This window comes from Stylophora pistillata, chromosome 1, assembly GCF_964205215.1.
Source record: "Stylophora pistillata chromosome 1, jaStyPist1.2, whole genome shotgun sequence".
NCBI classification, from domain to species: domain Eukaryota; kingdom Metazoa; phylum Cnidaria; class Anthozoa; order Scleractinia; family Pocilloporidae; genus Stylophora; species Stylophora pistillata.
The window spans coordinates 6,772,501-6,797,767 of record NC_142519.1 but is presented as its reverse complement, the minus strand read 5'-3'; the positions used below and the strand labels follow the sequence as shown (position 1 = coordinate 6,797,767).

The window sequence follows — 25,267 nt, the reverse complement described above, 5'->3', positions numbered from 1 at the left end:
GTGCTAACATTGCTGGCGGTCTCCGGTTGCCTAATCTTGTTGTAGGTTCAGGCGATAAATTTTATCATGTGTACCGCAGTATTTCTGAAGAAACGCAAATTATTATTGCAAGGAAGTTTAACGTCAGCCACACTTAATCGCCGACGACGTAGACTGCTTGGGATCTTTCCAACTCAAATTTGCCTCAGTGGCATCTGGATCTACTCTAGCCTTTTTTGGGGGAGGCATTTTCACTTTGCGATCGAACGACGAAACAACACTGGGCTTGGTAACCATTCCATTTCGAATGTTCCCGGAGTTGTCGTTGTGTGTAAACGGTCAGGAATCCGAATATCCTTTCAGTGTAAACGCCTACGAATCCGAATACTCCAAAATTGATGAATCCGGAAACATTTACGAATCCGAAAAACTCTCCTCTAGTGTAAACCTAGTCTTAGAGTGAGCTGCGATGAGAAGGCTCCATTTTAAAACGTTTTGCTTCTTTAATTGAGTTATTCTCTTGCGTTCTCCTTAGTATGAAGGTTGTGGTTTGCTATGGTCCCTGTCCTAAATAAAAGCAACTTCTGTTCTTTGACAGGAAGGAAAGCCATTTTAAAAAAAACTGTTTCTTTTATCTTCAACTACCTGCAGCAATTAAAACTATCTCAAAATCAAGTTTTTTACAGAATAAATAGCTCTGTCAACAAACTATTTTCCTTTTTCTAGATCTGAAATCTGAATCAAGTACGCTGGCAGGAAGGACCGAATTGACAATTTTTCATTTGACTGTGATCGCTTTCGTGGTATCTACATTTGTTTTTGCAGTTGGTGCATTTTTGTGGGATCGACGTCCTGCAAAGGTATTTTCGAAAGCTCTGTTTCCCATTATGTATGAGAAGGGTTCGTCATGAACGAAGTGTTTGAATACGAACGGACGCAGATGGATGCTCGAGCCCCTGAAAATCTTTTGGCTTCCAACAGAAATAACAGTAATCATACTTAATTAGATGACACTTTTTGCTTCCTCTAGCTATCATGTGCCCTCGACTATTGTTAAATTGCTGATAGTCTCATTGACTTATTTTTTTTTTATCTATTTTCAGATTAGCAAGTCAATATCCATGAGCCGCCTCCAAAAGTCAGAGAGTCCATCACATGTCTGATTTCATCGGCAAGCGAGGCGAAAGAATATTCGTCTGGCACGAATAAAACAACTCTGCATATAGTTAAAGGAAAACGACCAGAAGCGTTAGAAGCGTTAGTTTTTATAGCCTACCAAAACAAACGAGTGCACACAACAGACAGGATAATTCTTGCAAACGACCGAATTAGTGCGTTACCTCTTTGACCTGTAAGAGTGACTAACATCGTATTTCTGCTCACAATACACGCGATCGTTACTAAAGTTTCTTGTTATTTCCATGCTGGACCAAATGAATTTGACTCGACTACAGAACGGAAGTGATTTAAAACCTTTAAGGTGCTCGGAATTAAATCACTTTATAGTTTTAAAATAACTTATAATAGTCGAAAATTAGTATCCAGCCTCACAAGAAGCTGGATACTAAACGTCTCACTTTTATTTTCATAAAATAAAAAAACAAACAAAACATTTTATGTTGCTCGGTTCGGTGATTCGTGCGTTTCACGTCGTTCTAGAGCTGGGCATGATTTCCGCTGCTGTCTCTGGAAGAGGGACGTGAGTGGGCTCACAAAATATTTAGTTACCGCAAGGGTAACATAACCGTAATGTTTTAACGTTTAGTCATAAAGAATGGAATGACGTCGTAAGCTTCGCTGATCATGTTTTTGTTGCTATGAAAAGGAAACAGCATCAGAATAAGTTGTTGAAAACACGAAGCGTACGAGGAAGAAAGAACATTCCGGCATAAGATGAATTTCAACCGTTTTCCGTGGAATCTTTGGAATCTAGGTACGAGACTTAGAAAGAATGATTGGAAGCCGTCGCAACATTCCGGGAAAAAAAAATACGAAAAAAGTTGTTAGGATAGGTTCTAAGTGTCAAATACTGACATTATAGAACATTTTTGCATGCTTTAATGAAGGGCAGAAGTCTAGAATAAAGCAACTTTGCAGGATACAGGTTGATGCCACTCTCATCACGGTGGTGACTTAAGACTAAAAAGTATCTGCTTTATTTCTTTTTTTCGCTGGCAATTATGTGGGATGTCTGTGAGGCAGACCAAGTAGAAATCCGGCTTGACTCGTGTGTTTTCGATGGTCGTCACAAACTGCAAAATGGACCAATGAGGTTTTTAAGGGGGTACCGTTGTTTACTTCAGCCTTAAAAATCGACAAATAGGATTTCAAAGAGCGCTTGGACTAAGAGATCCTACAATTTTTGATAACCCTTTTGTGGTCTTTTATAATTCTTTTTATAGATATAACTCATTCAATTGTTCTCACTTGCTCGGTCAACTGTAAACATCAGTCAAATATCACTCCGCAACTTGTCCTTATTGAAATATCCGTGACTTGTAAAGTCACTCGGAAACTTTACTCTGTCAGCTGTTCGCGCGTTTTTTTCAGTAGCTGTAAGAATTGGTTAATCCGTATTTTGTATTTGCTAAAAGGTAAATATCACCCGAATAACTTCTGTTATTGTATGGCTGAGACAATAGCTTTTTGAGTTGACGACTATTTCCTTTATTTTCGTGACGTAACAGTCCAAAGCTGATATCCCAAATTGAATCGATAAATCACACAATTTTTTTTTAAGTCTGTTCGAGTCTACACGACTTTCCTTTTGATCTAAAGATGGTTAAAAAAAACCAACAAGAGGTTGAAGCTTTAATCAAGAATACCTTTAATTAAATTCTTTATGAAAAACGTAACCTTGCGTGGGTAGCACTTTAATGAACTTCATAACACAACAGGTTTAGCTTTAGGTGAAAAGAAACGACCAGGGAAAAATCCCAAGCTGTCGGGACTATTATCATGGAACGAAATATGGAGCAATTCACCAATGGATTTGAACAACGATCTCGATCTCTTAAGTTAAATCATGATTTCGCTTCGGCGGTCAAGTGAGACGTCAAGGGGGTAATATTATCTTTGTGTGTGTGCGTTTTTTTTTTATTAGGAAGAATGTCGCGTTCCCGATGCCGCTGACACGTGGGCTATGTTTTCACTAAGCCGATTAACTAGCTGAACATTCTTTCCAGGTGTTTGTTTACAGACCGACATTTACTAGTTAACTCTGGAAAGACCAGCGCTGCAAAACTTGTGGAGGCGGCTTTATCATCTTAATCATCATAATGACAACAGATTATAAACTGAGAGAACTTAGATCCCCATGACCCTGTTTATAATCGGTTATGATCTATTTCAAATTATCTAGCACGGGAAGTGATAATCGAGAACTCATTGATAGCAAATATTCGATATTGTCGGCAAAAAAAAACCTTACAGTAACAAATACTAGTAAATTTGTTAATTCTCTTGTGCACGCCTTTAATATGACGTATTCTTCCGACAATGGCCAACAATGCATAACTTCTTGGTCATGCTAAACGCTAGGCACAGATTGTGAGGATCAAATTGAGATCACTTTATCGCGTAAGATGTTTTGTTCTTCCCATCCGGCGGTAAAGCCCCTGATTTTGAATGACAAACTCTGCCCCACCACAGAGACTCCTGCTTAAACACATCGCCCACGGTAAGGGGTGTTGTCGATCCAGATACTTCTGAACAATCTTTCACTGAGTTTTGATGTTTATGTTTCAATGCAAGTACCGAGCCTTTGTGCACAAAAATAGCTTTCGCGGCAATGGCCTAAATATCTAATCAATTCTAAAACAAAGAACTCTTCATTATAAATACGGGTGTTTCTTCAGTCACTGTTACATATTATAACCTTTAGTAGCTTAAAGGAAGAAAGAGCTTCACATTATAAAGGATGAACTCCGTTTTCAGAATTTCAACTTTGCTGTTTGGGACACTACTTTTGATGACGGCAATCGTATCTTCAGCGCGTAGATGTAAGTAAGATTACCTTCCCACACCATTGCGATAAAGAGCTTAAGTAACACTCGTGTAATTCAATTTCAGTGTATCAGTTTTACTAAGCACAGGCTGTGCAGACAAATTAATCATGCTTGTGGGGTGTTTCGCACTAAAACTAATGTTAAAGCTAGGTTTACTCAAAGACGATCGTCATGTAGATAGAGGATGTGGTTGACGGAAGGAATACCTTTCTCATCTATGATCCTCTGTTTCTTTTTTCTCCAATTTGAGCTTTTGTTCTTCTCTTTTTTCCTTTTCTTCATTTTCTTTTTATTCCTGTATCTTTCTTTATATTCCTTAATCATTCTTTTATCTTTCTTCTTTCTCTCTTAAGTTATGTTTTACCAATACTGTTTTAGCATTAAAGATCATTTCATTCTGCTCACTTATTTACGAGCAATGACGAAGGGCTAACGCTCGAAACGTCAGCTTTTTAACTGGTTACGGTGGCCGATTTACAATTTCAACTTATTTGATATAACCAATTTGCGAGCAACTTAGTTGACAAAACTTTCGTATTTTTCTTCAACAGTTAAGAATTGTTTTGAGCTGCTCAAATCTGGCCAGACAATCAGTGGTGTTTATACAATCAAACCTGATCACTCAGACGCGTTTGATGTGTATTGTGACCAGACAACAGACGGTGGAGGCTGGACAGTGTTCCAGAGAAGAGTAGGTGGTTCAGTTGATTTCAACTGCACTCGGGCTGACTACAAACATGGTTTTGGAAGTTTCCTGGCTGGTGAATTTTGGCTCGGACTGGATAAGATCCATTGGCTGACCCGAGAGAAGAAAAACAGCAAGCTTCGAGTAGAACTGGGGGTAGATCCTGTAAAAAATGTTTACGCAGATTCTGAAAAAACTTTTTACGCGGAATATGGGTGGTTTGGAATTGCAAATGAAAGCGAAGAGTACCGGCTGAACATTGGCCACTTATCAAGTAAGTCAACAAAACAATAATGACAAGTAGATTCGTTGCATGACCATAAATGAAGTAGTGTAACGAAAGCAAACAAATATCTCAGTGGAGAAAGGAAAAAGAAAATGATTGTAATGCATTTCAGTCGACAGACAAAAAGATTAAGATTCATCATTCTCAGGACTTGACTAGCTTTGACTGGTTTACTCCGTTTTGAAATCAAAGCTTGAGGATAGAGAAGTGCCAATAATGTAACTAAGAGAGCTCATTACAGTTATCCGAAACTTAACATCATCTGGCCTGTTTATCAATACATCACCTCGATTATTTTCGTTGGATATGTTTCACTCTAGAATAAGCACTTTGTGAGTACAGTACAACACACATATAGGTGCATGTTACACTAATAAATATATTTTTCGTATTGAATTTCCTTTAACGAGTTCCCGAACCTCAGCAAAGGTTTTGAAACTTTCAAATGATCAATTACAAATGATCAATTTACTTTCAGATGATCTGACCTGTAGTGCGAGGGCTGAGCCAGATATCACAATACAGTTCACGATTGTTTGCTTTTTTCTTTTGCTTTTATTTTTCCCACTCATTTTTCGGAAATTAGCGAACATCTTGTTTCCATTTTGTTTTTTGCATCGTGACAAAAATTGAGCTGAAGTTTCAAAGCATTTATGAGTGGATTTTACTTCTTCAACAGATGCGACTATTGAGGATTCTCTCAAGGCTCATAATGGCTCTAAGTTTAGCACCTGGGGTCAAAATCATAACTGTAAAGAAATGGAAAACGGCTGGTGGCCAGTCAACGGCAGAGGGTGGTCGAATCTAAACAAAGTGGAAGGGATTCACTGGGGAAACTTGAATAAAGGCAATGCTAGCCGCACTCCCGAAACATCAGAAATGAAAATCAGACCGGTGGCATTTTCGCTTTCAAAATGAACATTCCGGCTCAGACTTGGCTCAGACACCTGATCGACCAGAAAGGCAAACGGCATCGGTGAAGAAAGAGGTGGTCTACGTGAGGACCAAAGATGGGAACTTCATAAAATAGTCGTCTTAGACACTCGATTGTGGCGTAAATGAATGGCACGCCATTTATACGAGGGAATAAAAAGGTGATTTGGAGCAAGGGTAGGGTGGGGGAGGCACTGTAAACAAGAGCAATGGGTGTCTTCTGGTAGGTTTAACTACTACACCTTAGAATGCGTAGTTTTAGACAACGCACACTAACGCATGACCAATGTTTAGATTCTTTCTCGAATTTTGTCACTGTTTTGATTAAATGGTAATAAGGCCTTGTGTCGTCCAATTCTCTCTAGAATCGTACCGAGTCGTGATAAACAAATAGGACTCCTGCTTCGAGCTCGTCCGATTTTGTCAATCACCCGTATGATTACAGACCGAATTAATCTCTTGTTTTGTTTTTTTTACTTTGCTGTCTTGTTTACAACTCTTTTAAGGTTTAATTTTTTTCAAACCTTTTGCTTCCAGGATTGACTTAAAGGAAACTTTCGTCAGTCCCTAAATCGCTACATCTAAAAAAGATCCGAGAAAAACATATTTTGGATATAGTTTGATTTGACACCAAATTCTTAGACCCCGCTGAAATGATAAGACGTATCGCAGATAGTCACAGAATTGATATCTCATTCATGGGAGTGAAAGGGTCACCGAGGCGAGAGATGCGTAGCGAACTCAGACCTCGTTTAAAATTTGTCTGATTGAGACCAGTAACTTAGGGATAGTCCTTTTATTTCTAGTAGTACATCATTTCAGTTAAAAAATACCCCCACTACCCCTCCCCCCCGCCCCATGAGATGGTCTTAATAGGATTACACGGAAAAAAGTTTGGCTAGTGACGCAAAAATTGATAAATTTTAACCGTTTGCCAAAAAAAGTTTGACGTAAATTTTTTTTCTTATTAATCGCTACGGAAAGAAAAACAAATTCAAATTCAACTAATAGCCTTAAGAGGCATTACTGACCCCATTGAATGTTAAGTTTAAACAAGGACCCTGACTATAAAAGGACATTTGCCCTGGGCAAGCCGTCAGTCTTTTCACCCTTGACACCGAACTGTCGACATCAACCAGTCCGTGACCTTGCGATATCGGCAAAACTATTGTAACCGAAAGGTCACTTGCAGCCAGTGCATATCTCAAACTTCTACGAATTTTGCCATTTTCGTTTACGGCAAACAAAAGATGACCGGCTCCACTCAGTTGGCTCCACGGAATGTACACCCGCTTGCGATGTCATTTCCGTAAGGAAGGCAAACGGCCAGAGGGCTAGCGGTGAGGACTAGCTTTTATGACCTTTATTATCTTTCACAAAAATCCTCTTCTCATACCGGTTTTGTATTGTTGTAATAAAGTGGTTAGTTTCTTCGACGTTTTGTCTACGGGATTTCGTGTGACACTTATACAAGAACTCCTCTGCAATTAAACAAGAGATCACGTTAGATAGAATTTTTATTTGAATCGCGCGCAATTTCTCCAACGGAATATGTGGTGTTGAAATGGTAGTTACTAAAAGTTGGAATCACCTGAAACCACCTGAAACCATCTGAAACCATCTGAAACCACCAATGAAACCACCTGAAACCATCTGAAATTACCTGAAAATTACATGAAAGCACGCAGACATGAACGCAGACAGCAGACCGCAAACCGCACACCTCGAATAGCCACGCCTCGAAAAAGGTCTACACAGTGTGTAATTAGCAGATTTATCTCTCTTCCCTTTGTTATCAAACGAGATCACGGAATGCGTAAGCGAAACTGCTATGTAAACATTGGAGTTGAATTCTTATTGAACATATCGCAGTTACGATCCTCCACTGTCGAGCCGTACCAGTCTTGCATAGGTTATGTGTGTGCCATTTGAGTCAGTCGACGTGTGCGCAATCAGTTTTCCTTCGTGTATACAGTGTGTAATCACCAGATTTATCTATCTCTCTTTTGTCATTGATGTTATCAGACGAGATCTCGGAATATCTGTTTTAACGTTAAAGTACCTCTACTATATGAAATCATTTTTGGTACAATCGTACAAAGCAACTCAGGTGTCTCGTTAACACAAACCTCAAAAACGCAGAACGCAGACCGCAGACCGCGCAGCTCGAAAAACGTGTACACAGTGTGTAATTACAAGATTTATCTCTCTTCCCTTTGTTATCAAACGAGATCTTGGAATGCGTCGCGAAACTGAAACTAATTTCATTGTCAGTGACAGTGAGATAACAGATAAAAATAGACGTAAAGTAGAGTAAATTAGCAATACAGAAGCTTTGCGTCATGCTGAAAATTAAGATACCGATTTGCGATAATGTTTAATTCACGTGGGTTTAGATGGCTTCCTGGGGGCTTATACTATTTTGCGAAACGAAACGAAACGAAACGAAATTGTACTATTTTGCGAAACGAAACGAAACGAAATTTTGCGAAATGGCGTTTTTTCGCCTTTATTTAGCAAATATGTCCTCCTCGTCCGAAACAAAATGTTTTCACTAATAAAATGATCAATATTTCTAAGAGCCTGCTCACCTCTCATTTTATTGACCATAGTAGAATTCGTTTCGCAAAGTAGTAATTTTTGACAGAATTACTATTTTGCGAAATGGCGTTTTTTCACCTTTATTCAGCAAATATGTCTTCTTCGTCCAAAACAAAATGTTTCCACCAATAAAATAAACAATGTTTCTAAGAGCCTGGTGACCTCTCATTTTATTGACCATAACAGAACTCGTTTCGCAAAGTAGTAATTTTGACAGAATTACTATTTTGCGAAATGGCGTTTTTTCACCTTTATTCAGCAAATATGTCCTCTTCGTCCGAAACAAAATGTTTCCACCAATAAAATGATCAATATTTCCAAGAGCCTGGTCACCTCTCATTTTATTGACCATAACAGAACTCGTTTCGCAAAGTAGTAATTTTGACAGAATTACTATTTTGCGAAATGGCGTTTTTTCGCTTTTATTTAGCAAATATGCCCTCCTCGTCCGAAACAAAATGTTTCCACTGATAAAATGACCAATATTTCTAAGAGCCTGGTAACCTCTCATTTAATTAACTAAAATAGAACTCGTTTCGCAAAGTAGTAATTTTGACAGAATTACTATTTTGCGAAATGGCGTTATTTCGCTTTTATTTAGCAAATATGTCCTCTTCGTCCGAAACAAAATGTGTCCACTGATAAAATGATCAATATTTCTAAGAGCCTGGTCACCTCTCATTTTATTGACCATAATAGAACTCGTTTCGCAAAGTAGTAATTTTGACAGAATTTCTATTTTGCGAAATGGCGTTTTTTTCACCTTTATTTAGCAAATATGTCCTCTTTCCCCGAAACAAAATGAAAGACAACTACTTGTTTTTGTTCTCGATTGCTCTTTATTGGCTCGGAGTTTACTGTTTATTGTTGTTATAATTCTGTTTTCTATACTATTTTGCGAAACGAAACGAAACGAAATTTTGCAAGATTGCCTTTTTTCGCCTTTATTTAGCAAATATGCCCTCTTCGTCCGAAACAAAATGTTTCCACTAATAAAATGATCAATATTTCTAATAGCCTGGTCACCTCTAGTCACCTTATAACGTATTTTCCTAGCAGTTTGACTAAACATCGAGCGTTAATTGAGTTCGGCTGGAATTGCCAGTCACGTATGTGGCTTGTTGGTCAGCTATAAAATAGAGTTGCGGCAACCATAAATAAAACAGAACAAAATACAAGGAATACAGAGCAGAATAGAAAACAGAATTATTACAACAATAAAGAGTAAACTCCGAGCCAATAAAGAGCAATCGAGAACAAAAACAAGTAGTTGTCTTTCATTTTGTTTCGGGCAAAGAGGACATATTTGCTAAATAAAGGTGAAAAAAACGCCATTTCGCAAAATAGTAATTCTGTCAAGATTACTACTTTGCGAAACAAGTTTCTATTATGGTCAATAAATTGAGAGGTGACCAGGCTCTTAGAAATATTGATCATTTTATTAGTGGACATATTTTGTTTCGGACGAAGAGGACACTTTGCTGAATAAAGGCAAAAAAACGCCATTTCGCAAAATAGTAATTCTGTCAAAATTACTACTTTGCGAAACGAGTTCTATTTTGGTCAATAAAATGAGAGGTGAGCAGGCTCTTAGAAATATTGATCATTTTATTAGTGGACACATTTTGTTTCGGACGAGGAGGACATATTTGCAAAATAAAAGCGAAAAAACGCCATTTCGCAAAATAGTAATTCTGTCAAAATTACTACTTTGCGAAACGAGTTCTGTTATGGTCAATAAAATGAGAGGTGACCAGGCTCTTAGAAATATTGATCATTTTATTAGTGGAAACATTTTGTTTCGGACGAAGAGGACATATTTGCTAAATAAAGGCGAAAAAACGCCATTTCGCAAAATAGTAATTCTGTCAAAATTACTACTTTGCGAAACGAGTTCTGTTATGGTCAATAAAATGAGAGGTGACCAGGCTCTTAGAGACATTGACCTTTTTATTGGTGGAAACATTTTGTTTCGGACGAAGAGGACATATTTGCTGAATAAAGGTGAAAAAACGCCATTTCGCAAAATAGTAATTCTGTCAAAATTACTACTTTGCGAAACGAATTCTACTATGGTCAATAAAATGAGAGGCGAGCAGGCTCTTAAAAATATTGATCATTTTATTGGTGGAAACATTTTGTTTCGGACGAAGAATAAAGGCGAAGAATAAAGGCTAAATAAAGGCGAAAAAACGCCATTTCGCAAAATTTCGTTTCGTTTCGTTTCGTTTCGCAAAATAGTACAATTTCGTTTCGTTTCGTTTCGTTTCGCAAAATAGTATAAGCCCTTCCTGGGTGGTCTCAGGTAATTTCAGATGGTTTTCATGGGGGTTTCAGATGGTTTCAGGTGGTTTCAGGTGGTTTCAGATGGTTTCAGGTGGTTTCAGGTGGTTTCAGGTGATTCCAACTTTTAGTAACTACCATTTCAACACCACATATTCCGTTGGAGAAATTGCGCGCGATTCAAATAAAAATTCTATCTAACGTGATCTCTTGTTTAATTGCAGAGGAGTTCTTGTATAAGTGTCACACGAAATCCCGTAGACAAAACGTCGAAGAAACTAACCACTTTATTACAACAATACAAAACCGGTATGAGAAGAGGATTTTTGTGAAAGTGTACGGTGTTGAAATACGAATCCCGTGGGTGCTCATATAAAATAATTTCGGTCACGGATTGGAAACATGTCTGGTTGACTGAAATCCGATGGAAAACAAATTATCATCGGCTATATTGCCTGAACGGGCCTCAAGAACTAATGAAAACCTCGACCTTTTCATAAGTAGCTAGTGAAATAGGCTTCTCGTTGCAACGCGCGTCTAAAATGTTCAGGCAAAAAATTTCCTACACAGTGCCGTGTCAAAATACTTAGAAAACTATGTTCCTTTCAAAGGGACCTATTCTCGAACTTCGCTCTATTGTTTTTTCCTTTTTTGAGGCTTTTTCTCCCCATAACTCAAAACGTGCGATAAAAAAATTGGACCCGTTTATGTCGGTTTGGGTGGCCGCGTCGCTGGCGAGATGAGAAGCCTGAGCGAACGAGCAAGATGTAAACAAAGAGGAGTGACTTTCACTTACCATACCTCTTTGTTCAGACCATTCGAATAGGTCTAAGAGTCGTTCCATCAAAATAACATTTGCCATCGGTGTTCGACTCGCTAAATGAAGGCGTTCCTTCAACCGCTGAATTCTTGTCTTCACGCTTTCCAATCGCTCTTCCATTCCGGGTTCGACTGCCAGCTCCAGTGTATAACGGACTCGTAGAACTCGCGCCGCTATTTTGGCTTTTTTTGATGGAAAATCCGCCATAGCAAAATAAAATGCAATTTTAAAGCTAAAGACTAGTTAGTGCGCGACCGTAGCAACCGTAAAATGGATCAATTCGAAGTGGAAGATGAGTTATGTCGCAACATACACGTACACACATTTACTTACATGTACACAAATGTACATATACGTACATGAAAACCACTCTCTCTGAGCATGTCACAGTACTGAGATCCTCTAGTCAATGATATCGACGGCTCAAGAAGTTGAAGCAAACGGAGGGGAGTCAGAGGGCCAGTACGACCATCTCGCGATAGGAGGAGCCGTTAGGAGCGCGAAATTCAAATTGCGATAGCCTAATTTTTTGAGTTTTGCAAATGAAGATCAGTATTTCTCCATTCGTCCCTTTTTAATCGTCAATAACAACATTTTCAAGTGGAAATCAATTGAAACAAGACAAGGATATCGGTCTTCGTGTACAAATCTCTTTTTCCCCCTTCACCTTCCATTAGTCAGCCATCTTCGATTAGCCATGGAAGCAAAGATTGCGTTACAAGACGGGGAGGAGCTATCCCTTTTATAGTCAGGGTCCTTGTTTAAAAAAATTCTGTCAGAAAGTTTAAGGAAAAGAGACCTTTTTTAGAATTCATCCTTAACTTTTTTTCCCTCCGAAAGAATTTTTTTGAATTTTTGTAAAACACGCACAGAGCCGTGCAAAGTTAACGTGCAAATATGAAAAAAATTCACCGAGCGGAAACGGAAATACGTCAGTCTAAAGTTTCAAATTTCCGAAAATTTCGACTCGACAAGATGGGAAATTGCGCATCCGCAACAGTTGTGTCACGCAAGGACACTTGCCACGGACGCCACAAGGTTTTAGACGTCTTATTTCGCCGAACGTCGTTTGCGCTCTTCTAAAGAGCTTTATTTTGCCAAGAGAGGTTTACCTTCTGGGTGGATTGCGCCTGGAAATGGCTGCTGCTCTATTTGCCTTCAAAGTGCTGGATTATTTTGTGCAAAGTGTCAGGATGTTTTGTTCCTCGTGGAGCTGATCGACGCGATTGGCGATTTGCTAAGAATAGAGACAAGTGCTTCCTTCCCACCGTTGTTATAAAGATCTTTTAAATAAATCATCGTAACACATGCCACTTTCTGCAATTTTCTGAATGATGTTTTCTTTGACGAGGAGCCCGTTGTAATTTTTGTAGGCGGATGGCCCTTGTGAGCCACCGCATAATTCCTATAAACTTCACCAATCTTAATTTAACACAAAGGCTTCAAAGGACTGGTAAAGGTTTAAAAGGTAACCTAGCCCTACCCCCCTCGCTCCTTCGCCTTCTCTCCGCGAGAAGGTTTCAGCTCATGTTGCACAAACTGGAATAAGAATTTTTTTGGCGCGGTTAAAACGACAAAAAAGCCAAAAATAGTCATTTGTCATCTGGTTCTGCCTTAGCACCCTCCCAGACAAAGGTACAGTTCATACGTGGTCCCCAAATAAACAACAAACAATTATTTACCACTACTCGTACCAACCCACATTTCTTTTGCACCATGAAAGTGAGGTTGTTTCTAATATGGCTGCCTGGACGTAACCGGTTCGTTCTGTCATTTTCAAACAACTGTTAAGATGGAGACTTCAGCTCATTTTATCAACGCATTGCAGACAATAAAGCTTGGAAAGAAACTGATATGAGTACTCTCCAGTCAGATGAAGGTGATGCAAGTGAAAGAGAGCTTCTTGTGGATGACATACAGCGCATTCGCGAGGCCCTCCGAGTTACAGCTAATGCAGCCAACAAGTTGTCTTCTGAAGATGAAGAAGACGATGAAGAGTACGAAGAGGAGGAAGAGGAAGAAAATGAGCGACCTTGCACTGACAACGCAAGCCTGAAAAGTAGGTTTTCCCTTCCAGTTTTGGTAAAATTTTCAAGGCACGGCCGAATATTTGCCACGCACAATAGATGAATAATTTTAGTAAACATTCTAGAACTCCTCATTCCGATCCCAACTGAATCTCGAGTAATCCGTAAGTGTATCATGGCTATCTCTCTTGCGTGGAGCACATTTTTGCAAGTGTTACGGTGGCTTGCACTGAGTTAGAGAGAGAGTACTGGTGCCTTTTTAAACCAAAGGCCCCTGTGGGGCGACTCATGGATGATTTGGATAAGCGTGTAGTGTAGCAGAGGAGATTGGAGTTCAATGCTTAATCCAATTTTAATTAATGAATATATCTATCGGAATCGAGTGAGTGAGTGATAAAAGGCCATGCAGTTGCCTCGCACACCTCATGGAATGACTACATAAGCCAAAAATGGTGGTCTTCCTGAATACCCTTACGAAAACAAACCTATTTTATTTCTATTTAATGTCTATTTTAATGCTTTTTGTACTATTTTATTTTCTCAGACTTATATTTTATTCCTATTTTACCTGAAAGGGAAAATAGAGCCACTATTGTAACCATATTTTAAGGCAAGGTTGAACAAGGTGGTGTATTTTATTTCTATTTTCTCAAAATGAGCGGAAAAATAACCAGATAAACAGACTATTTTAATCATATTTTATTTTCTACATCAGTAAAATAGTGACTAAATAGTCTGTTTTATTTCTGTTTTCTGCTGATAGGACATGCTAACGCCATTTCCTTTGAAAAATATGAAAAAAATAGGCTATCACAACCCTATTTTATCAAAGTAAATGTTGACTTATTGCAAAATAGATATAGAATAGACTGTTTCATTTCTATTTTTGAGGTGGATTCTAATCCATTGCAAAATAGGTATTAAATAGTCTATTTTAATTCTATTTTCTTCAAAGTATCCCAAACCCACAATATTTGAAACAGCAACTAGGTGTGAAGTGTAACAACCTGTCCTATTTTATACCTATTTTATTCATGAATTCAAGCTTGACTAACATACAGTACTCTAGAGTCACAGTTTCTGTGTTGAAAAGATAAAGATGGGTTCAAATTTGAAAACATTGGGTGGAAGTTTTCAAGTTTCGCGGTCATGAAAATCACTACACAGATTCTTTAAAACTGAAACCACTAAATTAAAATATGTTCTGAAAGCTTAAGAGGTCTCGATTCTTCCAGAAAATCAAAGCAGAGATGTTGCAGTTTCATTTCCATTCACTCGATTCCCAATTTCTCCCACAGATCTTTCACTAGCGATGCTTTTATCTCCAGATCGATCGGCTTTCCAATTTCGAATTTGGCTGCTTCAAACATTTGCGGGCCCATTGGCCGATCGCACAGTATGTTGGGTAACAAAAATAAGCCCGGCGAGGGTAGCCAGCGACCTGCAGTCGACAAACAAACCAGTTAGCTCCCCTGGTCCCCTCGAGAGGTTTTGTCAAGACCGCATTGTTTTGATCACACATTTCCATTCGACGTTGATTCCTCCCACAAAAGATCTGTGGGAGGAATTGGGAATCGAGTGAATGGAAATGAAACTGCAACATCTCTGCTTTGATTTTCTGGAGGAATGGAGACTGGTGGTAATTTTTTGGCGGAATTATTCGCTTCGGGCGACGGACACTTCTAAAATAGGTTTCCGGCCTTGTCTTTCTTTTAGCAGTTGAACACCAACATAGCGCTAACTCGCCGAAAACGCTTCAAAATGGCCTGAGACGCTCGGAATCAACAAAGAAAACAACACAGCAATAAGGTAAGCCCATTTATTTCAAGACAAGACATTTTTTTCTCTCTTTTAAGGCAAACCGATAACATCCCATACAAACCTTTATAAATATAAAACGTTGCGCAACACAGTAAGAGTCACGTCCGCTTTTCTAGTAGTGAGCTTGGGCTGCCTGTGGCTCGAGACGTAGCATCTTTCCATAAATAAACAAAGGAGCCCTTTGACCAACAGTACTTGTAATAATGCTGTCCTTTAAACTTCTTCGCCTCGAACAGGACTGTTTGCATTCGGGGTGACAAATGATCAAAAATTCTAACCGCGCTTAACGAGGCATCCTCAGGGAGTCCAACGGAAGCGGGGTCCAAGTTGCATGCATCGTTACGATGATTCATGACGCTTTCTTTGGCTAAACGCCTGACAAATCTACAAACTATCGGCTTTGGCTTCCCATTATTATTCCGGCTGGGAACACGATGGGCGGTGTCAATGTCATACATCGATACATCAGTTCCCGTTTCTTTAAAAATGTTTAGGCAAAGCTTGCTTATCGAGGCTGCGGATTCATCTTGCAGCCTCTCAGGCACTCCCACAATTTTTACATTATACGTACTGGAAACTATATTCTTGAATTTCGTCAATAGCATTTCCAATAATATCTACCTTGGCTTTCAGCTCTTCGAGTTTGGTGCTTAGTCGCTGGAGTTCGTCCTTGGCCATGCCGCTAAAGAGATGGAAGTCGTCGTATTTCTTGCTCAAGAACTCTACACATTGGGCACCTTCTTCGCTGGGCAGAACTTCTTCGCTTCTGCCGCTATGTCGCTGTATCAACTCCTTCAATCTAGCTACCTCGTCCGACATTGACGATAGTTGCGCTTTAAGTATGTTATTCTCCTTCTTCAAAGCCGCAAATGACCCAGGCATTGCACAGTGGTTATATGAAAGGGCACACAATAAAAATAGAATACAAAAATAAGAAAAAACCAAAGAATATAAAGAAACTTAGCAGAGCTCGAAAATCACAACCCTCTTGACCAACATCCGCTGACCACACCTATTCACTCTGCTACTCTGTAATAAAATCATGTAGTTATTGGAATTCAAACATCTCATCTAATGTTATTTTATTGCAGTATGGCAAAAGATTAAATGAAAATTCATCTTTAAACAAGAATTTACCGTCAGATGATTTGCCAAAAACTGTTGATGTTTGTCAAACGGAAGTAAGTTCAGATCTTAAAAGTGATCACAGTGAAGGAATATTGTCTGATTCAGTTGACGGCAAATCAATCCTCGAAAATCTTGTAAGAAGTAATAATGAATGTACAGGGTTTTTTATCTGGTTTTCAGTTTTTTGTATGACATGTATCATTTTAAACCCCCAAAAAGGTCAAAATATGTGTATTCCCTCTTGGTATTTAATGAAAGTCAAATACCTCCAATTGAATATACTAAAACTGTAACTAGCACTGCTTCACTTGTTGCGGCCATCAAAAATATTCAATATACAGAGATTTTTCAATTAAAAACGATATGAACTACTGAACAATAATATTGCTTTAATCTACTGATTTCTGACAACTCCCAATGGGTGATCATTTGGCAACAAACTATGACTCGGTACCAATAATACATGAAAAACTCCCCTCTCCTTCCAGTTAAAGGCAAATACATTACCTACTCAAGGTTTTAAAAGTCTTGAAAGTCCTTTAAGATGCTTTAATTTAAAAGTAAAAAATTCAAGGCCTTGAAAGTACTTGAATTTGAGGACTAGAGCTTGATTTTTGCAATACTTTTTCTTAAGCAATTTTCAAGTTGAAAATTACAGTACTTTCATGGAAAAGCTGAGAAATGATATTAAATTATTTCAAAATTGCTTATGCAAACCTTTCCAAAAGTGGTCCTCAATTTTGTAAAACCTGGCCTTCGAAGTCATTGAAAAGTCCTTGGATTTCAACCTTTGGAATCTGTAGTAACCCTACTCCTATATGGTAGTATATTATTTTGATTGTTAACTGGTACCAATATAACAACATTCATGACACTCCAGCAGACAAAAATAAACACAAATAGACTTATTCATGACCGGCAAAGACGAAATTGCGCGACGACAGTCACAGTTACAATGGCAATATGGCAGTCTCCTAACGATAACTCCAGATGTGCGATTTTGAAAGCCCGAGTTCACGCAGCTATGCGTCTAGTTTACTGCTAGAATCCAAACGGATGTTTACATATTCTTTTGTGTAGGAAGCTTTCTGTTATGACAACAAAAAAGGTACACGTCAAAATAATCATTAAAGAAGGTTATGTTGACATAGCTAGCATTTTTCCACCGCTAAATATATTCAGCTCTATGCTATGGAGAAATGAAAATATCGACGGAATTTGGAGCTCTCAAATGGAAGGGTCACAGAATCCGAGATTGTAAAACACTAACTCATACCATCTAAGGGATTCATAATGAAAAATTATTTGTTAATAAAGTAAGTTAAGAAATGCGCGTGACAGACTTGAACTGATCTTGGGACCCCGCGATAGGAATGACGCAATCTTTGCTCTGGCATCCATCGAACGCAATCAGCTTATCATTTTAAACACACCTAAGTCCGGATAGCGTAGTACACATTTAGGCTAATTATACGAATTAACCTACTCTTTGCCCGCATGAGGTAGAGTTCCCATGATTTAGCAGACATTTTTTCCTTAAGAAATATTCCTCTATTCTTCTTCTTTGTGAAGACTGGATGGTGAAGGACTTTTATCCCTTACTTTCATTAGGATTCAGGACTCTGACTCAAACCCTTCGTTTTTCGACGGAACTCTTCTGTTTTTGGAAATCGTTTCCAGCCTTCCGTTCTATCCACATGCTCTGCCTCCTCCTCTTCTTTTTATTTTTTTTAACTTTCCTCTAACAAAGAAATTTTTTTTTTCTCTTTTACTAACAACATTTCATCGCCCAGAATGCTGTTGTCTTTTGCGACATGTACTTGCAGTGCGCATTTAATCAGCGGGCAGCATAATTATTTGCATATGGAACCTGAACTATTGGGTCGTGATTGATCAGCAGGTAAAGCTTTGAGGATACATGAGTCTCTTTGCAAATTTCAGCTGCTGTCAATCAAACGGCTGGATGCGTAAAGTAAATCCCAAGGTGACTTAAAGTGAACAATAGCAATAATTAACAGTAGCCACGCTAGCGAAATCTTATATACATTTTGATATCTGGACGGTTCGAGGCACAATTGTGTACTAATGATGCGTGGTCCTCTCAAGCTCCTTTGTGTTTCCTCGGTGTTTCCTTTTTGACATCTAAGCATGAGCCTGCGGTTTTACTGGGCGCAATAATGCATAAGATCAAGTAAATACCGTTACCAAAAATGTAACAGAGACCAATAGGCGTCAGCTTTCACTGTATACAGTAATAACAGGTTATCCAAGATAGTTTTCACTCACTAAGATCTCGAGATGCAGGATATAGCATCTTAGAGGCCCTTCCTAGGAGCTCGCGTCCTCGGCCCTTGTGGTCGAGGCCTTGCTGCTCCTAATGCTCCCTTTTTCATTCAGAAATGTGGAAATCTCTCGCTTGATAACTCTCTGCATGAGGAGCTATCTCATCTGGAGAACAGATAATGGTCTTGAGGGAGTAACTAGTTTTCGAGCTATCGAGACTACATTCACGGACCCTACTTTGTTCTTTTTAGAATGTTACGTTCGAGACTCATTCCATTCTCATCACTGGAATTAACTTGTGAATTAGATACGATCGACAGCTCATCGGGTTCGCTTCATTTCCGCTTTTCTCACTTCATTCGGGAGGAGAGTTTCGTTTAGCATTTGCCAAGTTACATCTTTTCACTCGTTGTTTGGAAGATTGTTTGGAGAAAGATGTTTGTCATCTTATCACGAGCGTAGGGCAATTGGGAATCATTGGACCTCGTGATGGCTTTGCTCACCGTTGAGTCTATGCGGCTCACTGGTAGAGTGTTAGAGCGCGGAGTTCCTATTCCCAGCCAATCCAAAGAAAAAAAAATAGGCTAAAACTTCACGGTGTTATCCCATTTCGGATGGTCAGTCATAGAGAGAAAAGATCTTACAAAAAGTTTGGTGTTTAATTTACAATTTCTTTTTTGTATTTCGTATTCTATACATCTTCGCATTTTATTGTAGATTCAAAATTGTAAATAGCAAACAGCAATTCCGTATTCAATTTTATCATGTGAAGCGCATTTGATCATATCCTCCTGTATGCTAATTTGCGCTATGTAAATATTAAATCTTATTATTATTATTATTATTATTATTATTATTATTATTGTTGATTATCATAATTAGAACTTAAGTATCAGAAGTCTTATGAAAGGATACATTTTTCGTATTAAAGTTCCTTACATAGAGCTCACGTTTCGGCAACCTTGGCGGAATTCATCATCAGAGTCAAGTGATTCTGATGGCAACCAGAGGTAACAGTCCCTCTCAGGATTACCCTAACCCGGACAATCAGTGTTCACGATCAAATGTTACTCTTGGGTTTAAACAATTTATTACAAAACTTGAAATCTCATGTATAATGGTCAAATATAGCTCTCCTGAGTACAAATGATTACTCCACACTTATTGAATTGTCTAAAACTACACCTTTTCTTCGACGTTCAAGGCGAAGATCATGTTTCAGCGCCTCCCCGCCCCACCTTTACTTCGAATCACTTTTTTCTGTATAAAAGGCATGCTATTCACTTATGCCTCAATCAAGTGTCTAAGTCGACTATTTTTTTAACTTTCTATCTTTGGTCCTAGTCTTAACCTCTTTCCTCGCCAATGACGTTTGCCTTTCTGGTCAATCATGTGTCTGAGCAAAGTCTTGAGTCGAAATGTTTATTCGAAAACCTCTGACAATTCGAAAATACCACCGGTCTGATTTTCATTTCTGATGTTTTGGGAGCGCAGTTAGCATCATTAGGATCTAAAAATCCCCAGTGATTCTTTCCTTCTCCGTTATATCCATAAAGTCCATTTAGATTTGAAAGAAAAATGTCGTTGAACCACCAGCTCTCCCTTCCTTTTCCAGTGCAGTGATGGTGCTTTCGATCCCAGGTGCAAAACCTAGAGCTGTTATGAGCACTATGAGAATCGTTGACAGTCGCTTCTGTTAAGGAAGTAAGATCCACTAATAAATTCTTCGAACCTCAGCTGAGTTGTTATCACGATAAAAATATAGAAAAATCTATTCTACTTGTTTTTTTTTTTACTTACTTGTAAGATTGCCAACGTTCAGCCTGTATTTAGCTGTTTCGTTCCCAATTCCAAACCACTCATATTCGGTGTAAACAACTTTGGCAGAATTTATCCCCAGATCTACTCGAAGCGTGTTGTTTTTCTTCTCTCGAGTCAAGCGGTGGATCTTATCCAGTCCGAGCCAAAATTCACCTGCCAGGAAATTTCCAAAACCATTCTTGTAGTCAGCCCAAGTGCGGTTGAAATCAACAGAACCATCTATTCTTCTCTGGAACACTGTCCAGCCCCCACCGTCTGTTGTCTGGTCACAATATACATCAAAGGCATCTGAATGATCAGGTTTGATTGTATAAACACCACTGATTGTCTGGCCAGACTCGTGCAACTCAGCACAATTCTTGACTATGTCGAGAACAAAGACAGTTTTCTCAATTAATTTGCACGCAAGTAAACTGAATGAGATAATTTTTAATACAATAACAGTATTCGGCGAAACAAAATGAAAGAGAAAAATAAACCATGTGCGCAAGACTTACATTTGTTTCGCTGATGGCTATGTTTGGTTGACCTTGAGAATCCAATACCTTCGACAACGGGTTGACATTTTAAAAATTCGATACAAGTGGGCAAGCTTTTAGACAGCACATGTTACAGTTGAGATTTTGAGACAACTTCCTCTCACTTCAGAAGTGTAAAAGAACATTAGGTTAGCTGTTTAAACGGGAAGAATTAGCTCTGCAAGGCACTTCAGTGTTACCCCTCTTGTACCCGGCTAAGAGTTATGCCGCTAAGGTGTTTTCTCCAATAGTATTTTAAAGAACAGACTTATGTGAGTCCACCCCATCTTCGGCTGACGATCGTCTTTCGAGTAAACTTTACTTTAGCCGTATTCAGCTACAAGAATGATACGCGCTTTGCGTATTTTTCACACACTAGACAGCCTGCAGTTAACTAAAATGATACAAAGAGAATGAAACGAGCGATAATTTAGCTCTTTATCATAATGGTGTGGGAAGGTAATCTTACTTACATCTAATCGAGACTCCATGCGCTGAAGATAAGATTGGAATTGCAAACAGTATTGCCCCAAACAGCAAAGTAGAATGTCTGGAAACAGAAGTCATCTTATAAGAAGAAGCTCTCTCTCGCTTTAACGGTTGTAATATGTAACAGTGACAGGCTGAAGAAACACCGGTATTTATATTTAAGGGATCACCCTTACCCTTTCTGCTATTTCTTTGAAAGCTATTTTTTTTTTTTTTTTTTTTTTTTTATCAAGGCTCGGATCAGAAACACATTAGGAAGTTTTCAGTACCACACACCTACTCGCGTGGGTGATGTGCTAAAGCATATTTTTTCATTGAAAATTCTTAAGCAGGATAAAACATCAATTCCGAGAAAAAGTTATCGCAACCTCATCCCGCACACAGCACTTGGCGTTTGAAACCTAGACCATAATCGAGAAATAGAGCATTGTCGGTCATTTAGAAGATCCTCTCGCGTGAAAAGTCAAGCACACAGGGCTTTAAAAAAAAAACAACAAACAAAAAGACAAACTAGCCGTCGTAACGACTTTTGCAACGCACGAGCGTCATTACCAAGGTGAATAGTATCTAATTTTAGTTGCTAAATATTTACCCAATGGCTACGAAGACCGTAGTGACGTCACAACTGAAGGGTTAAGTCTCTAACTATAAATTGATTTGATTGCGTAGCGGCAATTTACAGCCCAAAAATATTATTTCTTCCTAAAAATACACAAACAAATTAAAAAACAAAACGTCCACGTCTCACTTGCCCACCGAAGCAAAATGATCATTTGCACTAAGATAATCGCCCAGATCATCGCTCCTTTCTTTGTGAACCTTCGGATCTTTTTCACGTATCAACGAACGCTTTTCATTCTACTAATTCATTGAATTAATTTATCTATGTAGTTGGGCTTTATTTTCGCCGCTACCTCGAGAAGAGAGAGCGGAGCGTGGGTTCATTTTCCGAACAATATGTAAGTTATGGCTCTTGACATAATTTCATTATTCAGTTAACAAGAATGTGTATGTAGTATAATTTCCGCGGAGGGTCGGTTAGCGTCGAGCTGTTTCGATGCTTAGGCAAGCGTTGGGTTTAACGCGAGCTCGCACACGGGGTGCAGGACACTCAACTGTTTTACAATCTACTTTATTGCTTGAATCAAGGTTCTTACATACATAATGGTAGCTAAATCATACGTGATACAAAATACACAAGAAAATACGAGTTTCCCTTGGAATATACAACTTAATTACCACGTATCCGCAATTTCACAGATATGGGAGGACACTTTCGTAGATCCTAGACGGAAAACACGTACAAGTTTCCATATTCTCTGCGACACGTAGTAGGAATATTTTCACGAATACTCTAACAAAGGGTTACACATAAATCATATTTCCGGTTGTAATTATGTAATCAAAGCTTACTTTAGCATTGTTTGTCACGCTTTGTCACGCTATGCATAACTTTACAACATGCACATTATAAGCTCTGCCGATCTTTCGTTCATGTGAGATGGAAACAGCATCAAAATAAATTATTGCCAACACTGAGAGGCGTAGAGGGAAAGAAAGAACATTCAAGAATTTATGCAAGATCTTTGAACTCCGAATATGAGGCTTGGAAATTTCAGACAATAAGAAACAATTAAAGAAGTGGGACATGCAGGTTCAATACCACAGCGCTAGCTTGTAAAGGATCGTCTAATGTATTCACGAGTCGCACGACTCGTACGGTCGTCCAATGTATTCACGAGTCATAAAGTTTTCCAGCCTATCCATGAATCTGACTTGTCTCTTTTGCCATGCTTTAGTGAGTCGACTCTTCGATTTGAGTGGGTCCTGCAAAAACTGCATTAATAACAAGAGTATTCCTCGCGGTTAAAGTACCTCGAAGAATACTCAAACAATAAGGGTATTCTTCTTTCCTAAAGCACCGCAATAAGAGTACAAACAAGGAGATCCTCGTACTACTATTCCTAGTTCGAAAAGCACCGCTTGAAGTGTACAAATAAATGGGGTAATCTCTGCTGTAATGAAGAGCACCGCCCAAAGTGCATAAACAACAAAACTATTCCTCGTTCTAAAAGCACCGCTTGCAGTGCACAAATATAAAGAGTAATCCTTTCTTTGACCGTAGTTTGCTTATATGATTTTTAGATATTCACAAAGGTTGACTTATCACCTCATGGGTTTATTCCTAAGCAACGTAATTACCAGCTCCAAGTTGGCTTGTTTGCTAAGTTGGTAGAGCACGTGCGCTGCACCGATGTCGCAGTGGTCAGGGGTTCGAATCCCCTCAAGGCCTGAATTTTTTTTCAGGCCTTATTTTTACTACTGCTTAAGTAATGTTCATTTCTGCGACGATTGCTCTCAATTCACACACGTGAGTTTCATGCATTCACAGACGTTGACTCATTACCTCACGGGTGTATTACGAACCAACATAATGACCAGGGGTCGTTTCTCGAAGGCTCTGGCAACTTAAGGGGCCCGTAAAGTTGTTCTGTTTTCCTTCAAGATGGAAGTTTCGAAAGTTTTGATTATCCTGCAGTAAAACTATCAGTAAAATAATAAAATGGACTTGTTAGAGTGCCAGAACCTACTTCTCTAATCTCAAAATTTTGGTTTTAAAACTTGCTTCGAGCTCGTTAAGTTACCGGGACTTTCGAGAAACGGATCCCAGCTCCCACTTGGCTTGTTAACTCAGTTGCAGAGCACTGCACCGGTATCGCAAAGGTCATGAGTTCGAATCCCTAACAGGCCTGAATTTTTTTCAGGCCTTGTTTTCACTACTGCTTGAGTAATGTTCACTAATGCAAACATAGCTCTCATAATCAAAAAGAGTAATATTTGTTGTACTGAAGAGCACCGTACGAAGAGAACCGCGTAAAACGCACAAACAACAAAAGCAATCTTCGTTCTAGCAAAAAGCACTGCGCGAGTTGGACCAAAACATTTATACTAAGAATTGTGTTTTCGAAGCCCGTTGGGCTGGAGGGTCAGCGAGGAATGAAATAATCTTCTTTCCCGCCTTCATTGGCTGTATTAATGAAAAATTTTATTGTGAAAGAAAATTTTTCACCTTTAATTTGTTCAGGGGGAATTGCAACTTCTAGCATATTCAAAGAGTAGTGATGGATGAAATGTAATGTAATGTAATTTTTATTTAAACATGATCAATAGACCACTTTCATAAATGGCTGCCGGATTAATATTCTTTTGTTTAAATTTAAATTAGCCCTACTGGCCTCGTTCTCCAGTACAAAATTCAAAACAATACATTATCTCAAGCGAGGCCAGTAGGCTAACTTGAATTTAAACAAAAAAATATTTAAACGGCAGCAATTTATGAAAGTGGTCTATTCATCAGCCCATAAAAATAAATATATCACAGACGCTACGATATTGAAAATTCAAACTACATACTATAACACTAAAGCTGCTTTCAGTGAATGCCGTGCGTTAGACTTAAAGAATGTAATTGATCTTACGTTTAAATAACCCCAGAGACTCTGTGTTCCGTATATCGCGTGGTAGACTGTTCCATAATGTGGCGCCATTGTAGCTAAAGCTTTTTCTGTAATAATTAGCGCGCGGT

General features: G+C 38.7%; 3 protein-coding genes and 1 non-coding gene across 5 annotated transcripts in view; 2 read left to right on the top strand and 2 right to left on the bottom strand.

Annotated features, from left to right (window-relative positions):
- Positions 1 to 3,845: 3,845 nt before the first annotated feature.
- On the top strand, positions 3,846 to 6,738 carry LOC148741032 (ficolin-2-like). The gene is made up of 3 exons (XM_088732950.1): positions 3,846 to 3,980; positions 4,538 to 4,945; positions 5,637 to 6,738. Exons 1-3 carry the CDS (start codon positions 3,899 to 3,901, stop codon positions 5,873 to 5,875), a joined length of 729 nt encoding a protein of 242 aa, XP_088589076.1. The 5' UTR covers positions 3,846 to 3,898; the 3' UTR covers positions 5,876 to 6,738.
- A 6,332-nt stretch (positions 6,739 to 13,070) lies between these two features.
- The window catches only part of LOC148741030 (ficolin-2-like), a 26,907-nt gene continuing 14,710 nt past the window's right edge, over positions 13,071 to 25,267 (top strand). Inside the window, exons 1-3 of one of the 2 annotated variants that reach the window (XM_088732968.1) lie at positions 13,071 to 13,653; positions 15,338 to 15,430; positions 16,076 to 16,214. In XM_088732968.1, coding sequence (XP_088589094.1) covers positions 13,449 to 13,653; positions 15,338 to 15,429 — 297 coding nt within the window. In that variant the 5' untranslated portion in view covers positions 13,071 to 13,448 and the 3' untranslated portion in view covers position 15,430; positions 16,076 to 16,214. Of the gene's footprint in view, positions 13,654 to 15,337; positions 15,431 to 16,075; positions 16,215 to 25,267 lie in introns of those variants that run through there. The other variant, XM_088732974.1, reaches the window with a different exon arrangement.
- On the bottom strand, positions 15,427 to 16,324 carry LOC111338010 (uncharacterized). Its single transcript, XR_015991613.1, has one exon. It is a non-coding gene; the product is annotated as an uncharacterized LOC111338010 (transcript).
- Positions 19,563 to 22,223, bottom strand: LOC148741031 (ryncolin-4-like). Its single transcript, XM_088732922.1, has 3 exons — positions 21,666 to 22,223; positions 20,654 to 21,037; positions 19,563 to 20,546 (listed from the first exon to the last, which is right to left on the bottom strand). Exons 1-3 carry the CDS (start codon positions 21,757 to 21,759, stop codon positions 20,242 to 20,244), a joined length of 783 nt encoding a protein of 260 aa, XP_088589048.1. The 5' UTR covers positions 21,760 to 22,223; the 3' UTR covers positions 19,563 to 20,241.